The 20,268-nt window shown below is 36.4% G+C and overlaps 1 protein-coding gene across 6 annotated transcripts in view; it reads right to left on the bottom strand.

The window, feature by feature from the left end:
• yki (Transcriptional coactivator yki) overlaps positions 1–20,268 on the bottom strand; it is a 38,395-nt gene that overhangs the window by 4,790 nt on the left and 13,337 nt on the right. Inside the window, exons 2-5 of one of the 6 annotated variants that reach the window (XM_028185050.2) lie at positions 5,499–5,641; positions 920–1,060; positions 680–837; positions 118–420 (exon numbers count right to left, since the gene is read on the bottom strand). In XM_028185050.2, coding sequence (XP_028040851.1) covers positions 118–420; positions 680–837; positions 920–1,060; positions 5,499–5,641 — 745 coding nt within the window. Of the gene's footprint in view, positions 1–102; positions 421–679; positions 838–919; positions 1,061–5,498; positions 5,642–20,268 lie in introns of all 6 variants that reach the window. The other 5 variants (XM_089727730.1, XM_028185049.2, XM_028185048.2 and 2 more) reach the window with 5 other exon arrangements.

Here is a 20,268-nt window from a genome sequence, read left to right on the forward strand (position 1 = left end):
ATTGTCTATATTTATGAAATGTCATGAAATTTTTTGGCTTGAAAACCGTTTGGAAAGCTAAGAGCGGGTTTTTATTAGTAAGGCTAAGCGTGTTAGTGATACCTGTAAAGACGGTACCAAGTCATCAGTGGAGCCTATGTTGTCGCCGAGCGTGATGTCCGTGGAGTCCATGTTGGCTCCGGCCTCGCTGGTGCAGTCCATGCGATCGTCCATGCCGGAGAGGAAGTCCTCAGGCGTGTGCGGCATGGAATAGGACTGTGGGACTGCCATTCCAAGCCCGCTGTCGGCTGATTCTTGGCGTTGATGATCCGTCAGCCCAGGCAGAAAAGGGTCCAAGGGCAATTCAGTACTCGCCACCGCACCTGTACTGCTCGCCAAAGACGATACGATAGAAGAAGCTTGCCGGGCCATCAGTTCTTGCTGAAACAGAATCACAATATTGTTCAATCAAAACAAATTTGAAATGAACACACGAATAAAATTCAATAAAAAAGAACTAAAAATATATATTTAATGATATTCTAATTTATTTTTCTTTGATTAGGTATGCAAAATTACATCGAATAAATGTCAAGTCACAAACTTGTTTATCAAGTGACATTTACGTGTTGATTCGTAATAATAAAATGCCTCGTTAATATAGTAAGCTGTTGAATAAGTTTATTCATTATTTTATTACTTGGAGTCTGATCTCCTGTTGGCGCTGCTTGAGGCGGTCTCTTTCGAGCTGCAACGACTGGAGTCGAAGTTTCTGTTGACAAGCTTGAATGGACGCGTTGGCCCAGCCTCCCCCCGCCACGCCGGTTGCACCCACTGGCGTACGTTGCAAATGTTGCGCTGAAAACAAAAACAAAAAAAACATTCATAATGATATAGATACAATCCCCTTTAATCAGAGAACAATTTTTAATGGACTTACGTATTCTAGGATCGAACCAGGACGTGGTACGAGCTGCGTGATTAATGAAGTAGATTTCGCCTTCCGCTGTCGTGGCCTGCTCCCAGCCTTCCGGCAGTGGCCCTAAAGGATCTGTTGTCGTATTACTTGTACTCTTCGCTGCTGAAATCAATCAGGCATACGAAATTCAACAAATTATTTATTGTATATTTATAAAATGAGTACAACAAGTGATCCTCTCAACAGCGACTAGTTGCAAGCGAGATTACGACTGAACCGTATGCGCACGTGATCAGTAATCTGGTGGACATCGGGAAGGTCATCGAGAGCTCGTTCCAAGAAATACTGGCGCCAGACGCTCGCGACGCTCAGCTCTCCGCGTTGTGTTGGCACACGCACCCATGTGAATCATAGATAACGCCTAAGCGCTCTGTTCGGATACCGCGAACACCTCACCCTCGTGCTCGTTCACGCTTTTGTATCATTACGCGTACCAAAACAACCGATCATTCATAAACACACAGAGCCAGTTGGCTAATTGTACCTCAATATCATAACCATTACGTTTCCATTAGCGAACAATGCCAGAACTAATTTTGATAAGTAGTTAGGTCTGTTGCAAACGACGTACCATTACCTAATGAAATCACAGCGTTTGCAAAAAATAACTTTGTTACTAAGCTTCCTTTATGCTAGTTTGGTAGACTTATCTTGTGAGTACAACAGGCTCAAACTTAATGTCATTGAACCGACCATAAACGAACAAGCTTAGAGATTCCACAGAAATATTTCACACAAAAAAAAATAAAAAACACTTTATGAGTGTCTTTTAGTATTTTATTTCCATTTAAATTTACTGTTAAACTAATAATTTAAAATAAATGTTAGATTTAATTTATTTTTTGTAAACTTTTCACAGACGAACAAGCTTAAGTGAGCTTGGGTATTTTTAGTGGCGTGTAATTTTTTCATCATATCACATAGAGTACCGTTTTGATGTACATTATAACTGGAATATTGAGATGAATTTCTAAGAAAAGCAGTTCTCTTTTTTCCGTTTTTGGGAAGAAGATTAACAAACCTAATTGTATTGAAGGCTTATTATCTAGATACTTTATTACAATTTGGAAGTATATAAGTTTGCATCGTGTTTTTTGTAACACAATTATTTAATACCGAGATGCGTAATACAAAAAACATTTTATGTTTGGACTACGATGCACCTTATCTCATCACATCAGATTAAAGAGGAACGCGTTATGAAAACATGATTATTTGTATTGTAACCTGATCTACATCGGGCTTTGTTTGTAGTGCACTGATGATAAATTGTACTGGATTTCTGTTCACGTATCTAGTCTAGTTTTGTTGACAATAACTAATGACTTAATACTATTTCATAGACCCGATATTTTAGCTGAAGTTAAGTTAATGTGCTTAAAGTTGCTTTGAATTGATAAATTTTGGTGGTAGGTGGTAGGATTATAGGTGGTAGAATTTACTGGTGGTAGGACCTCTTGTAAGTCCGCGCGGGTAGGTACCACCGCCCTGCCTATTTCTGCCGTGAAGCAGTAATGCGTTTCGGTTTGAAGGGTGGGGCAGCCGTTGTAACTATACCGAGATCTTAGAACTTATATCTCAAGGTGAGTGGCGCATTTACGTTGTAGATGTCCATGGGCTCCAGTAACCACTTAACACCAGGTGGGCTGTGAGCTCGCCCACCCAGATGAGCAATAAATATAAAAAATTGGTTAGAAAATACGGAAAGCATTAAAGTAGAGAGCATAACGTAATTGAATATCCAATTTCGAAAAGGGCACATCTCTGTAAATGTAAAATGTTCAGGAAATGAAAAAAATTGATTATTTTCTAAAGCAGTCTAAAACTTTAAATATTTACTTTTGAGATATATTTTAGTGTTAATTAGCAATTTAAAATTACTGGAATTATTATAAAACGGGTGTAGGTAAGCCTCAAAACTACATGAATATGAAAAAAACGTATTTGACAAAATATGCGACATGTGCCCTTTTCGAAATTGCATATTCAAATTAGTTTGTCAGACTTTGTATTCTAGGAGTGATTTCAACTGTTATTGTTTGGCCTGCGTTGTAAACCTACAAACGTTCGAGATCGTCCGCGTCGGTTGGTGCCACCGTGGCGGCTGTAGTGTCGCTGTGGTCGCACATTTACACTACGTCGTGATTACGTGACTAGGTCACGTACTGGCTACACTATCACGAGAAAAATAAATCATGTGTGCGCATGCACGTGACCCTCTTGCGCTATTGCCTTCATATTTAATTAATTTTGTAATCCAGAATAATAAAGTTTTTTTTTGCGTTCTTAAAAACATTATTGTCACACATTTGAAGTCGTCGTGGCCTAAAGGATAACACGTCCGGTGCATCCGCGTTGAGCGATGCAACGGTGTTCGAATCCCAGGCGGGTACCAATTTTTTCAAAGAAATACGTACTCAACAAATGTTCGCGATTGCCTTCCACGGTGAAGGAATAACATCGTGTAATAAAAATCAAACCCGCAAAATTATAATTTGCATAATTACTGGTGGTAGGAGGACTCAGCTCCGATCAGGTGGAAGTACTTCCCGAAACAACCGTACTCGGTCAGCACCTTACTGGTGGTAGGATCTCTTGTGAGTCCGTACAGGTAGGTACCACCGCCCTGCCTATTTCTGCCGTGAAGCAGTAATGCGTTTCGGTTTGAAGGGTAGGGCAGCCCTTGTAACTATACTTGAGACCTTTGAATTTATATCTCAAGGTGGGTGTCGCATTTACGTTGTAAATGTCTATGGGCTCCAGTAACCACTTAACACCGGGTGGGCTGTGAGCTCGTCCACCTATCTAACCAATATAAAAAAAGGGTGCGTGTACTTTTGTACGCGCGTAAGAAGTTATACTTTATTTTTATTAAATTTATTTCTTTTTTTTTATTTAAATTTTAATTAATTTGAAAAAAAATCGATTAAACAACATCCTCAAACACGCATATTGGACATCCCTTTTCTTGACATCGTATAAATTCGGTAATTCTCGGTACGGTTCTGAAAGTTCACCTTCGGCTATATTCAGACTCGCCACTTACGTCGGTCGTATTGTAATGAGCGATTTAGTGGGCAACTTCATTCTGTTAATTTTGTGTCACGGTGCGCGCGCATCGTAAAATTTCACTCTAATCAATTTTTCATAACGCGCCTAAAGAAGTATAACTTCAAAAATAAGTATTATAAAACCAGTAATGAAACTAGTTTTATATTTTAAAGAACCGAAGGTAGATAGATGTCTCAGGGAAACGCTGCAATCGTCACCAACCGCCCAGTCTCTGCTGCTGGCGCCGTCATAACGATGTATTTTTCGAACACCTTTCATCGCTCGTCTCGCATCGACCGACGGAAACAACGCGTTAATTCCAGTCATAAAATCAGTTTTAGAATTCGGGTTATTTACTTGTTTTCTTTTTTAGTTCGTCGATTATTTTAAACTCGCCTCGGTGGCCAAATAGATCACGTGAAAAATGAATCGGGAACAGAAGTTTAGAAATGTGTCATAACTTCAACACAACAAACAATCAAATTATGAATATGAAATACGTAGAACAAAAAATTAAATGAACACGTACAAGTAGTTACTGTACAGTGTTCAAATTACTGTTTCTTAATTAATTACTTTTAACGCAAAGAAATAATTCTAGTCAATCAATTCCAATGGTCTAAGGCCCACCCACACAGACTTTAAATAACTCTTCATACTTCTCACTTTATTAACGGATCAATATTATTTTAATTCAGTATCCTCAATGAATTAACTACAATAAGGAAAGTTGGTAATTAAATTATACATTGGAAAACCCTAAAACTTCATAAGTCATAGAACGAAGAGCGAAAACCAAAACATTTAATTGACGTAAACACAGATGATCTATTTTTATAATTTTTATTAAGATATTTTATATATTATGTATTTTTAATGCTGATTATTGTAAATAAAAAAATCGTGTTTATAAAATATTAAGAATTGCAATCGTCACGGTGGCCCTAATTTCGTTAATTCGATCTTAATTATGTATATCACATTATCAATAGGGTACATAAAATAACCATTTGTGACTGAAGCGTAATAAAAGTTCAAGGTACGTAATGAATTGGTTTTTAACAAAATATCTATTTCTATTCTATTTAAATCTTCGTTATCTAAAAGGCACTGTCAAAAGTTTATAATGGAACCTACTATGACGTCACAAAGAATTGCTTTTTTTATTGCTTAGATGGGTGGACGAGCTTACAGCCCACTTGTTGTTAAGTGGTTACTAGAGCCCATAGACATCTGCAATGTAAATGCGCCACCCACCTTGAGATATAAGTTCTAAGGTCTCAAGTACAGTTACAACGGCTGCCCCACCCTTCAAACCGAAACGCTTTACTGCTTCACGGCAGAAATAGGCAGGGTGGTGGTACCTACCCGTGCAGACTCATAAGAGGTCCTACCACCAGTAAAAGTCGCTTAAAGAATTGAGTAGTATAAGAACAGTTTCAGGTTAATAAAAGGTAAATTTTGTTTACAAGGATCGCTATATTCTTACCAGGTGTGGCTGTGTTGGTAATGGTTTGTTGTGCGTTCTGATTGAGCAGGGCTTCGGCGGCTTGATGCTGGACAGTGTTGGCCACGTTCTGCGCTGCGAGAGTTTTCCGCGGATCGTCCCATGTCGTCGTTTTTGTTATGTGACTGCAAAGATGAGTAATTGCATTTATTCAACTTCTTCGTTAGCCTCGGTTAAGCTAAGCTAAGCTAGAGATCTAAGCTAGAGAACGAATCTTATAATATTAACATTAGGTATGGCTTTCATCGAGTCTACAATTGTATGTTTTTGGGATCAAATGTGTTCCGCTGAAAACAGGCCGAGGGAGCGCGTTGATATTAAAATTCAATTTTCTAAGAGGGGAAGATGAATTCCTCTAAGCAACAGCGGTAAGTAATGCTTCTGTATACCCAGAGGTTAGTCGGATCGGAATAGATGAAAACGCGAATCATTGTTGTCTGTAGCTTAATATTGATGTGAATAGTTTTTTTTATGTGATAAATAATCTCCCTGTCTCAATATATTGCGAGGGATTGTTCCTACCGGGATTGTTTATTATTATTATTTTATTAAATGCACTTTGTTTGAGTCAGGGGGCATTCGTTGGGCTTCCGCCTACCGGTTAAAGGGCGGTAAACGATTGTGTCGCAGTTGAATTGACATCTCTCAACAATTCACGTTCAACCCTGATATAAGAAAGAAATCAACATATAGGTACAGGAGCTGGAAAGGTGATGTGATTAGCACAAAGCGGAACCCTCCACTAATCTAGCCCCAAGGAACGCATCGTTGGTCGTCGGTTATCTGAAGTTCGTTTGAGCAGCAATACCAACTCGTAACCCCAGGAGTTCGGAGTGAGCGTTTGCTTTTTTGCAACAATTATGTCGAAAAACTGAAACGTCATCTTCTTAGGGCCCAAAACAAGCCAACACAAAAGTCACAAAGCACTTTAGATTCCCTATCCAGTCAGCAGCTCGAATATTAAGCAAATTGCGAACCTTTGCTGATTTGCATGGTTCGAAGTTTGTTTACCCCTCGTCGTGGCTATTCTTGAACGAGTTTAATGTTTCTGCCATAAAAACTTTTTATAAAATAATAATGTGCCAAGATAAATGCTTTAATTTCCTAAAGCTGTAGGCTTCAAAAATTCATTTTCAATTTCAGGCATATTTAGGTTACATATGATTTACATAGAAAAAATTTGTCTCAACGAATATTCGAAAATGGTTTTTTTTTTTCCTACCTAATCTGATGGTCTTGAGAGACCATATCAGCGTAATCGGGCGAGTAGGTGAGCTCGCGGGGCTCAAACCTGACGTTGTTGCTAACACGAACCCTAACAAGAGCCGTGCTTCGCAGAATCTCTATCACCGGATCGGAAACGCGACCCACTGAGAAGATCCGGCGAGAAACTCAGTGGGCTGTGTCTGTGGGTTAATTTACTCGCCGAACCCTTCGTCGCAAGCTACGGGTTCGACTAGAACGATGACCGGTGATTGAGGTACCTAAAAGCACCGTTAGTCGATCGGGAGGATCCGAAATGACGTGTTTTGGGCGACGTCGACTGTTTACCATTCGGTCCGGGGGATCGGGTATGAAAAATATTCGAAAATACATCATACCATTACATTCATAAGGTTCAATAGCTTGTAGTAGATGGACGTCAGTCATCACAAAGAAGAAAAGAAAGAAGAAGGTCTAATTTCAGGACTTTTTATATTACCTAAACAAATAACAGCTTGCAGTGGCTTTGTCCGGCATGTACGCAAAAAATACGATCATCAGAGATCACCAGGTTCTAAAGTAACCTTAATGTGAATAAGGAAGTTACACTGCATTAAGCATTGACGTAAACTCTACACATTTTTAACTTCAATGCCCCATTGCATAAAGATAATTCTGTGAGACCCCTATCAAGTTGCTTGTTTCTATGGATATACATTTTTCAGTTAATATCTTAAAGAAAAACTTTTTATCTTAAAAACTTTATACCACCATAATAGCACCTCCTCCCTTGGATATAAATATTAGAACATTGTGTATTGTACATATTTCTTTGTCTTTAGGTATTAAGTTTATAATAAATTTACACCTAGAAATGGAATTTATTGCTTCATTATTAAATGTTTTGACCGGTTATACATGGAGTAAAAGAAACTGCTTGAAAAGATTTCTATCGTTGTGTAGTTCACGATATGCGGCATCATTATGTAATACATGACCTGGGCGATGAATAAGCAAATGGCACAATAAACGCGCAATGCAGCGCGAAGGTAGAATGCAACCGCCTTACTTAAGCTAGTAAACTCAACACATCGTTCGATTTTTAATTGTAAATGCACATTACATTGCGTGCAATAAAGAATGATTTTTTAAAGGTTTTTTAGTGATATTATCGTATTCGGAGTCACCAGCTGTACTGTTCGCATACGATAATGCACTAAACATACGACAAATACTGTCAGTTGACAATAGTCTTTTTTATATTTATTTATTCCGTACTAATTATGGTCATGTTAAATACCGTTTCTATTTTGACTGCACAATTATGTGTTGATAAATTAACTAACAAATATAATTTGGTCACGTACATTATTGCTGTTAAAGTATTGATGGCACGTCTATTAATAAGCCACCATGAATATTCCTTCTAATCACTTATAAGCAGAATTTAAAGCCACATTGAATTTCGAAGCCGGTTAGCGACATGAGCGGCGTGCGAGCTAAATCTTCCCACTTAGCGGTCGATGTGACCAATTTGTAGACAAACCGGACACGCGCCTTGTACGACCCACTCAACTTGCCACGCCGTGCCGTGATGAATGACTCTTTTACTTTCTTTACATTGAAAGTAGGCGCGGAGGGATGCAGCTATTTCCGACGGTCAGTAATATTTACTAAGTTTACATTAGTTACTCGTGTGTCGCTTGTTTATCACAGGGTGAACTTTGGAACTCGACGAGACGTATTGCGATAAGAGAAGGTGCATAGTAAAAGCAGTTAGTACTACTAAAACGAATCGATCTTCATGGTTTGCTAATGAACTTGGCCTTGTCTGTGGTCGTTATCAAACGCTGCAGATGATATCGACCCACGGCCACCTGAACGCGGCACACCTGCATTGATATTTTATTAACCATTTGTTATTGTGTACGGAGAAATCTTTAGAGAATTTCAAATGCAGGTGGATAAAATGAACCGTACTCGCTTATATGTGTTATGTTTAAAAAAATATTATGGTCGTTCGAATACAGATGTATAACTTACAACAATTAATAATAATAGGTTGGGGATAAAGTCTTTTCGCATTATAGTATGAACTTGAAATAAAATCTCTTTGGCTATACTATATGTATCTGGCTGGTTTTAGTATCATTAAAAGTTTAAATTTTAAAGAAGATAATTTTTCGTACTGTCAAGATGAGTGAATCTAATGAAGAAATTCGATACATTTTAAAATTTTACTACAAAAAAGGGAAAATTGCAACACAAGCCGCGAAAAAAATTTGCGATGTTTATGGACCTGGTGCAGTGTCCGTTAGGGTAGCACAAACTTGGTTTAAGCGTTTTCAATCCGGAAATTTTGATGTCCCATTATATTACGTTAATGAATTCCAAATGAATCAACATATAAATGGCATACCATGTTTTTTTTTATTTATTTTATTAATATTCTAAATGACGATAGATTCTGTGAATTGTATTCGTGATGTACCTCACGGAACGGAAAGAGCACGGCGGGGTGCGGAGGGACCGGGGACGTGTGTAATTACAGTGCATTGCCTGCTCAGCGCGTTGATGGCTCAAGTTGCATAACACCGACCGCTCTATACCTTATACGAGTCAGATTTACGCATTACGATTATTTGTACACAATCACATTATTTCTCCACACAGCACGCGCGTAACATGTAATGCTTATTCTTAGAAATCAAACATCAAAATTGGCAACGTTCATCAACGCCTTAAATATTATTACATATATTATCCTTGTTCTCTATATTATATTGGTCATGTTAACTTCAACATATTGTTTGTTACGTCCAAAGTTTCAGATCGATGTATTTATAAAAAATCTATTGCCTACGAAACGAAGAATTATCGTGTTATGCTTTTTCGATTATTATCTACAATGTGGAGCAATACCCGAGCCACGTGTACCGTAGCGAAGCCGGACAATTTGTTTTAATAACGTAACGAGTAACGAGAGCTGGCACACGACATGACATAAGCGCGTAAGCCTAGCGAAATTAGAATATAAATATCCAATCGCAATGCACAATCGCCAGATGGTAAGAAACATTAAGAAATAAGACGCCATTTCTCGATGCGAAGGCCTACTACCTCCCTTGCACAATACCTGGCGTTTTAGTTGCTATTCTATGCTGTAGTTGAATGAGCGAACACCAGTTACACTCAACTAAAAATAGTATTATTATGTATTTAAAATAGGTAAACGAAAAAACTTGTAATTTTCCTAATAAGTGGACAAGTACGTATTAATAGGAACCATTCGCGTTCAAGAGAAAACGAATATTAACGAGAACGTAAAACCTGATGAAACGAAGTGTTCGTAAACACAGTCACGAGTATCAATACGACGAATTCAGTGAAATGCCTCGTGTTTCAATTAAACGGAAAGTAAAGTTGGCATCGTCCCTGCGTACGTAACAAAAACATTTGAATCATTATGATTGCTGACTTACCGCTCATAAGATCTCATTCAGTTGCCGACACCCAGTTTTTTTTGATTTTGCATATTTGGATGAATAAGCTCACAGCCCACTTGGTGTTAAGTCCTTACCGAAGAATATTGTATAACGGTTTCCTCGCCCTTCGAATTGCAACGCATTACTGCTAAATGACGATAATACCTACCCGTGCTTATAATGCGCGCTACCACAAGTGTTTACGTAAAAATAATCGATATTTTAATTGTACAGTTTTTTATTACAATCAATTAAAATATAGTAAATATGGATATATTTCTCAAGATTTTTATAATGTTCTAAAACCGAGTAAGTAAAACGACTGATAAGCTTAAATTACTCCTGTCGAATAATGAAACTAATGAGTTATGCTGAGATTAAAATCTTCTGGAAGGTAAATACCGATAGTTGTAAATAATAATATAAAATACATGGGAGATTTTGTTCTCTAAGTGGGCGGCGACATTCACGCAAAGATATCTATGGACAACAGTGACTGACAAATACTAGATGGATAGTGAGCTCGCTGGGCCATCGAGCGAGACAAGAATGTTTTTTCTATTATTTTTGTAGCTGAAAACTCGTAACAAGCGACATGAAGCCACGCGATACAAGGCAATTTATCACAAATTTGCCCACTGAGTTTCTCGCCGGATCTTCTCAGTGGGACGCATTTCCGATCCCGTGGTAAATTCTGCGAAGTACTGCTCTTGCTAGGGCCAGTGTTAGCAACACCCCGGCTTGAGCCCCGTGAACTCACCTACAACGTCAAGGCGAAGCTGAAGTAGCCTCTCAAGGCTATGCTAAGCAGGAAAAAAGAAGGAAAAAAGACAGTTAAATTGCAATGAGTGCATCGTGAACGCGAGATTAGCCGGTTAAATCAAGTTCAGCGAATACTGTACGACTGTCAAGATGGCGCCGCCAGGGACCGGATACGCGTCATGTCGGACGCACATCCTCGTCTGCTGTCCGATTTTCTCGATCTTACACTCGGAGAGTTAGTATTTATGAGCAGATGAAACAAAAGGCTAGTACCCTTAAATGGCTTAAAATAAATCCGCTCAATTTCCTCTTGAAACAGTTATAAAACTCGGTTGGTTATACTGTTGTCCGCTGACTAGTTTGCTTATATTGGATTGGAATACGCCAATTAATCGACTCATTGAAGACTTACACAACTTTTATATTTTTGATTGCTTAAATAGGTGGACGAGCTCACAGCCCACCTGGTGTTAAGTGGTTACTGGAGCCCATAGACATCTACGACGTAAATGCGCCCCCACCTTGAGATATAAGTTCTAAAGTCTCAGTATAGTTACAACGGCCGCCCCGCCCTTCAAGCCGAAACGCATTACTGCTTCACCGCAGAAATAGGCAGGGTGGTGGTACCTACCTACAAATTGCAAACTAAATAATATTAGTAGGTAACTAAAATGCTCACGTAAAAAAACACATAATATGATGCTATGCGGTTACAGTATATTATACCCTTTTGAATATGTTTATGTAACTAGCAAATTATTCGAATTTTTAAAACAAATGTTATAAATAATTTTACGGTATGCTTATAGCAGCTTATTTTAAATTTGCCCAAGATCAACTGTACTTATCCCTATTTTATTTTTGCTATATTTTTTGTACATGTAATAATTATAGAATTAACGCAAATCGGCGCTTCTGCGCGGAAACGATAAACTAAAATATTTGTAAATGGACGTATATACATTCCCTAGTAGTGTTATTCTAACATAGTATTTATTATATTACCTATATTCGAAGGCAGTAGAGACACAATGTAGGTCAAGCAACTAAAGCAATTGCTGGATTACTAGGCTCCAATACTGGGAGAGTTGTCATTTAGTGAGTCCAGACAGGAACGTACGACAATCCTGCCTACTTCTGCGACTACGTAAGATTATGATACTGTGACCTCAGGTTTCAAGGTTCATTTACGTTCATAAATAGCAGCAGAACTTAAATACTTAGGTACATAATACCAAGCAGGCAGTCAACCCTTTCAAGAGAAGTTTCAGAGAAGAGTTATGTACTTATTTTATCGTAAAATTTTCGAATGTTCAGTGTATTTTGATGATAGACGCTTTTATTCTGGGCCAATAAATGAAAATATTTGAACATTTGATGCCCATTTCATATTAATAATTTCCAAAAAAAAATATGTAATTTGTATGTTAACTCATGAACTCAATGTGTATAAATCTGTAAGTATGTACAACAAATTGTCGGCTATTTGAACTAAAAACCAATTCTGCGCGTGACTCATTCATTCATTCATATAAATACGTTTACGTTCTGATTTAACTAATACTACCAAAATTATGTGATGTTTCCAAGACTTTTACTATTATCGAAAGTAAACTACAATTTTATTGTACATAATACCAATTATAATTCCAAATTTTGTCATTAGAGTTGCAAACGTAAATTAGAGATTAAGTTCTCTTTATTAATTTTAAGCTTCCGCATAATTTATAGGTTATGAGCAATCGTAAAAGGATTAGCGTCAATATCTTTGTGACAGTTTCTCGATTCCACAGACGAACCGTAGGTTTTTCACCGACAACAACATGGCGGAGACGGCATTCTAAATTTGAATCTCGGACGAGTCGGCGCTCGCATACGTAAATATACGCACACACCAATAATAATCAGTAACACTATACAAGTTGTAGAAAAACGTGATGTTACTACATCATTAAAAATCTAAGATCTCATTAGGCAAACTTAAGGATCGTGGTCGATAAAAAGCTTTTGCTCTCCGAATTTTATGTTTTCAAGTGTTTGACAGTCACTCACTAATCTAAATACTATTTAAATGCTTCTACACTCTGCACTCACACAAACAAAGGTGAACGAAAATGTACTCGTGACGCATCGACTTCCGGCCGATGATTTTATTATGGGATCTACTGTTTCAGCCAGCGCTTGTACTTACCCACATAAGCCACGCTGTCAATATTGTTCATGAATTGTGAAGGGTCCAGAACTGTATTCATTATTATCTCGTAATTTCGTAAAAATCCAATAACAAAACTCTTTTGTATGAACCAGCTCATGAAAGTTATGAAATTTATTTTAACTGAAACTCTAACTAAAACTTTCACTAAAACTGCAATGTTTCCGAAGTACCTATATTAATTAATGTTTTTTCTACCTTAATAATAACACAACATACATTGTCTTTATGAAAACCTATGAAGCATCTAGTGTGAAATGAACTTTTGAATTATTTTGAGCAATCGTTATTTTTATTCTAGTGTTATTTATTATACAGTATTATTTAATTAAGTAACCTCTGGGTTATAAGTAGTTTAGTTTTAGTTTACTATGTGGTATTTTTGTAATGGTAGTGATCAAAATAACTAAGGTGCAATCGTTCATTTCATAACATTTAATGAATAGAATAATATATCTAATTTTATTCCGCTGTCTTACCATATTAGTTAAATCGAACGGGTCGCTTACTAATATGTATATTTGACTCAGAAGAATGGATTGATAATCAATAATATTTTTTTTATATTTCAGGAAATTCCTGGACATGCCGTGAGAACTTCACAATCCAGCTGGTCGTAAGTGTTTATCTCCCATAGACATCACAGTCGGAATCAGAATGTAACTTCAACTACCTCGACTACCACTTACTTACTGAGTAATATCATTCAATTAATTTTCTAACCTAACCCTCCCACTAATTCCTGTCCTCATTCGCCAATCCACATTCATTCGCCTTTTTAGTGTTTTCTTCAGTTCTCACAAGACGTAGACATATAACAATTAAAACTACTTGTACGATTTAATCTCGCGTTTTTTATAGTCATTATGTTCGCAATTGTAAGTGGCTGGTAAAGATTGAATGAACACCGCCAAGGATAAGAAGAAGTGGTATACCTTAGAGGAGGCTTTTTACCCGAGGGGGGCCCGTACAGAAATAATGTAAATAATAATCACTAATAAATAAATACAGTAAACTAACTTTTTAATCCATTAACGTTTGTAATTCAGTGTTAATTATTTTTATATGGAATAAAGAAAGCTTTATTAGGTATTATTATTATTATATTATGTTCGCGGGTTGGAATACTTTACAATTTTTATTTTCACGAACGACTACATTTGTCTTTCATTAGTCTACATTTGAATGTTGCGCGAACTACATATTATTATATGTCTGAAAAATATTTCTGAACATTTCATTTCACACAGAACGAACCAATAGTATGTTTAAATGAGTCGACTATTATCAAAGCCGGCAATCTGACTTTTGGACAATTATTGGTAAATCAGAAAAACGAATTATTGACTTTGTATTCCATTGGCAGTCACAAAACTCTTCGGAACGACATCTTAGATAAATAACAGGTTAACTATTAACCTTTATTTAATGCAGGTTTTGAACCGTATTCTTTGAAGGAGACGATTATATTCAAACCAATCTGTATTGACATATCAATAACATTTTTTTGTCCAAATGCACAGATTGCCACCTTTGATAATAGACGACTCAAATCTAGCAGTTTGTTTAACGTGATGATAAGAAGCCAAGTCGAAACCGTACAAAAATTATTGATTATAATGATCAAAATGATCTCTATTCTATCATCAATAGTTTTCGCAGGGCAAGCGATGTAAAGAATATTTTAGGTAATTTTTTTACACCTTGGGTTACATTATAGTAGTTTTAGTAAGGATCCCTAATTTAAAAAAAAAAGATTATAACCTATGTCACTGGGGAATAGTGTAGCCTGCAAACAGTGAAAGAATTTTTCAAATCGGTTCAGTAGTTTTGGAGCCTATTCAATACAAACAAACAAATCTTTCCTCTTTATAATTCTAATAATAATGACTAGCTGACCCGGCAGACTTCGTAGTGCCTCAATCAATAAATAAAAGACCTAAACATTTGTATAAAATAAACTTAAAACAAACAAAAGAAATCCGTTCGACGGGGGACACATCAATGGGAAAACAAAATTGTTATTTTTATTTAATTCCGATATTTTCATATTTATCTACCTTTTAAGCCTTCTCTGGACTTCCACAAATAATTCAAGACCAAAATTAGCCAAATCGGTTCAGTCGTTCTCGAGTTTTAGCGAGACTAACGAACAGCAATTCATTTTTATATATATATAAGATATAGTTAATTATATAATTAATAGTTAATAATATTTATTATTATTATTATTATTATAAAAATGGCTTGATTATTTTGATTACCTTACAATAAGGCTTCTGACATTTGAAATAAATAAGGCAATAGTGGCTTTACTAGAAGTGCATAGACGACAAATAAATAAGCATTTATTTGTGGCCAGAGCGTATCTACGTAGTAAAGTTGAGCGCGGGTGCGACCACCGCGACCAGTCGGCCTTGCCGCGGAGTGGGCTGCAACTCGCTGCCAGAGGTTAACCACAATATGTTTTTTCTTCTATCTTTAGAAAGTAACAATACGACTGACTACTTTTTGTGCGTTTTCTCTAAAAAACTTCACATGTTCGAGCTGCTATTTAAACATTAAACACTTCCACGTATCAGGTTGGAACGGACATCAAAATTTACAATCCATTATATAATAATATGATAATTGCAGGACACTCCAAACAAAAAAAAACTGGTCAAGTATCACGTTGAAATAAATGTGTATTTAAAAAAAAAAAACCTGATATTGTAATAAATAGTTGTTCTAACAGGAAGTCGTCTCATACTCGAGTCGTGTAGATAAAGGACGACATTGTCTGTTCGGATTGAATCGTTTAAGTCACTGATTTCGCTGTATCCGGGTACAACTTTAAATAATTCACATGATTTAACGTGATTTAACGTTAAGGTTTAACGTTTTAGGTCTACTATCGAATTTATGCTATCGATAATGTCAAATAAGCTTTGACAAAAACATGTCGTCGTTGTCAAACAAAAATCTGCTACCTATGTGCAAAAACCCTATTTTGAATTAACGAATAAAAACATTTTCGTATAAAATTTTGTATGAAGGTGATTTTTTAAGAACTATATCAAATGAAAGCTATACATAAATGTTAAATCTATAGACAGGTAACAGTTTTTTTATACGGTAGATAGGGCTGTGAACTATACGAAAAGGTCAAAAAGTAAAAATCTCCAAAAGTGCATGTATAGCAGATTTTGGTTTGACAACGACGATATTCAAATCGATACAATCGAACACTTGGATTAGAACTGTACCTTAGCACGGCACTACGAGGTAAACGGCGAACTGAGTCACCAGAAGTCATGTGTTCGAGAGCTTTGCCCTATAATTAGACGTTAATCAGCTAAAAAGACATGGAGCACATGTCCGGCGCCAGCGGAAGCCGATTGGCACGAAATACCTAATTCATTGTGCAGTGCGCGCAACATAGCCCATTCATATGGCGTACGGCAGCCAGGTCGCGAACAGGGCTCATTCAATTTGGATGCACAGGAAGTTATAATAAATGAAACAGCTCGCTACTGTCTGCCCGGAACTGGAAGTAGACAGACACCGAACAGTTGACCGCACTAAACTGGGTTACCTTTCGTGTCACTCAAACTATACGTAATTTATATTACACTGGATTTTTATTTCCTTGTGGAGCAATTTGTAAATCTTATATCTTTAAACGAGCAATTCTTGTATATATATAACCTGAATCTCGGAAACGGCTCCAACGATTTTCATAAAATTTATAATAATATCTAGCTACGATTTATTTTCAGAAAATGTTGTTTTATTCGTGTTTTCAATAATCAACTTTATCGATAATTTTGATTTTTTCTTTAAATAACCAGTTCATATTTTTTTATTATTCTGTCGGTAAGATCGAAAAGTAAAATATTATGCATATTTCATCATCTTATCAATATGTAATTCGTATTTAAATATAATTTCTAAAAAAACACAATTTATCAAAAATAAAAAAAATCCGAGCAAAGCTTGCTCATTATCTAGTGGTATTTAATAAGAGCTATATTTAAAGTTAGCGACAGTTCATGTTCGCGTAGTCGCGGACTTAATTCTAATGATCATAATGGGTCTCGTTCGATCGCGAGAGAACTAATAAAATATGAAGCTACTTTAATATTACCAACACATTGCTAATACTAATTAGTAGTACGTTACCTTAACCGAGATCTAATTGCACTTATGTTGGCTTTTGTCCATATTTGGTGATAGTATAATACGTATTTACAGATTATATTATATTTTATATTAAAGTATAATAAATTTTTCTGTTCGTCCTGTCATTTTTAACTATAACTAGCTGTGCCCATCCGCTTCGCTGGGCATTTAAAATTAACATTATTATTTCTCATCCCCACAAAGATTCTCATCATTAACGCCCCTGCAACTGGTCTAGGAATCCAACAATCATATAAATATTAGCCTATCCATTAAGTACATGTATTTTCTACATGGATACCAAGTTTCAAGTCAATAGGAAGCATGGTTCAGTAGTTATAACGGAACACCCGTAAAAACCACTGTAGATTTATATATTAGTATAGATAAACTTTGTTTCCTAATAATTAAAATCTTTATCTCTATATGTAAAAATGAATTTTTGTTCGTTAGTCTCGCTAAATCTCGAGAACGGCTGGACTGATTTGGCTAATTTTGGTCTTGAATTATTTGTGGAAGTCCAGAGAAGGTTTAAAAGGTAAATAAATATGAAAATACTCGGAATTAAATAAAAAAAACAATTTTGTTTTTCCTTTGATGTGTCTCCCGTCGCACGGATTCCTTTTGTTTGTTTTAAGTTTATTTCATACAAGTCTTTTATTTATCGATTGAGGCAGTACGAAGTCTGCTGGGTCAGCTAGTACATGATAAAAACAATAATTTCGGTCGGATGAATTTTTTTTATCGAGGTCATTGAATAGTTCGAAAATAGAACGAAACTTAATTTTCTTACACGCAACCAAAGAATCGAACGGGGCGGGTGTATCGGCGAGCGAGCTCGGGCCAGTGGCTCGTACCTGGCCACTAAATGACTTAGCGGTCCTTGAACCTGCCGCCCTGCACACACCGTCAACAGGATAATAACGAACAGGTAGAGAGATCTTCCTCGTTTCTAGTCATGCATAATCGAAACCACAACAAAAGGAAATCTTAGAAGTCGCTAAATTTATTGGGGATCGTAATTATTATATTAATTACAATCTATCTATCTATATATATAAAAATGAATTGCTGTTCGCTAGTCCCGTTAAAACTCGAGAACGGCTAGAACGATTTAGCTAATTTTGGTCTTGAATTATTTTCGGAAGTCCAGAGAAGGTTTAAAAGGTAAATAAATATGAAAATGCTCGGAATTAAAAAAAAATAACAATTTTGTTTTACCTTTGATTTGTTCCCCGTCAGACGGATTCCTTTTGTTTATCTTAAGTTTATTTTATACAAAAGTTTATTTATCGATTAAGGCACTAAGATGTCTGCCGGGACAGCTAGTCCTCAATAAATTAAAAAATTTAATTATTATATAATATAAATTTCATTGCACCTACCACTATTTACTCTGCACTACCTTTTGGTCGACTGGTAGAGAATGCATTAGGCATTAGGTCCGCCAATGTAGATTTTACATGAAGTTTAATAAATAAAATAAATAAATATATTTGTAATGTCATAAAAACAAAACAGAGTAACTAAAAATAAAATATTGCATTGCTTAATTCAAGTAAAATTCGTTGTGTCTACGAGTAGGTATCTGTTAATTTATCGCAACGAATTCGCTGTTGTTAAGCTAAAACAAGTAAGCTAAAATCTAGGACATCGCTATGCTGCGCGCTCGTAACAAAGCACAACTTTCGAAATGTTAAAGGCGAGAAGGGAACCAATCCGTACGCGGTACGGCTCCGAGATGCAAAATGTCACTAACAATCGATTTACATAACATTCGTCCCCATTGCGATTGTTAGATGATTCAAGGTTGAATGTGTACATATACTTTACCCACCCTTCAAATCACGAACTTTAATAATTTTTGCATTCGTCACAAAGAATATCTTCCAAATTTTCAATTACTTACTGGTGGTAGGACTTCTTGTGAGTCCGCGCGGGTAGGTACCGCCATCTTGCCTATTTTCTGCCGTGAAGCAGTAATACGTTTCGGTTTCAAGGGTGGCCGTTGTAACTATACTTGAGACCTTAGAACTTATATCTCAAGGTGGGTGGCGCATTTACGTCGTAGATGTCTATGGGCTCCAGTAACCATTTAAGACCAGGTGGGCTGTGAGCTCATTCACCCATCTAGGCAACAAAAAAGTTTAACTAATGAAAACATATTTTGGCATTTGTATTTCGTATTAAACTATATATAATTATACATATACTTCGATTAAAAACAGGGAAATTCATGATTATATTTTTGGATACAGGTAGATTCGAAACTTGAAAGATTAGTGAATGATTGGAGTAGTTATAAACCGAGAGAAGCGGCGATGAGCTCAAAGACCGGGGCGTATCCAAGACGAAAAAATCAATCCCTTTGTAACTAACAACTCAGGTGTACAGAAAAGAAATAAAAGAACTTAAAAGATCACCGAACGCCATAAGACTAGGTCAGAGACGAAGCGTTTTGTATCGATGGAATAATTTCAATGACTGTTAGTATTTATGGTTAAATATTGATAAAAAAAATCGATTATTTCTATTCTAGAACAACTTTCAAGAACTATTTGAACGCCGAATTAAATTCGAATATTAAGAATCGATTTTATAACTAAATCTAAACCTTTTTAAAGAGATTAAAATTAAATACACATACGGCATCTAGAAAACCGTTTTGATTCTATGGTAAATTAATTATGAGAAAAACTATAAAAAAAGTAAGATAGAAAATCATTTGTATCGATAAATGCATCGATGCAAAACCGAACGAAATGAGTACAACCTTAAGCTTTCTTCGAGCGGTTCTCGTCAGGGTGGGCGATTACGAGGAGAGGCAAGGGGGGCGGGTCGGAGCTCTGAGACGATTCCGAGAAGTCGGAGCGTACCACAGCCTCCAAGGCTAACTGCGGTAACATCAGACGACATGGCCAGACAT

This window comes from Bombyx mandarina, chromosome 05, assembly GCF_030267445.1.
Source record: "Bombyx mandarina strain Sakado chromosome 05, ASM3026744v2".
Taxonomy (NCBI): Eukaryota; Metazoa; Arthropoda; class Insecta; order Lepidoptera; family Bombycidae; genus Bombyx; species Bombyx mandarina.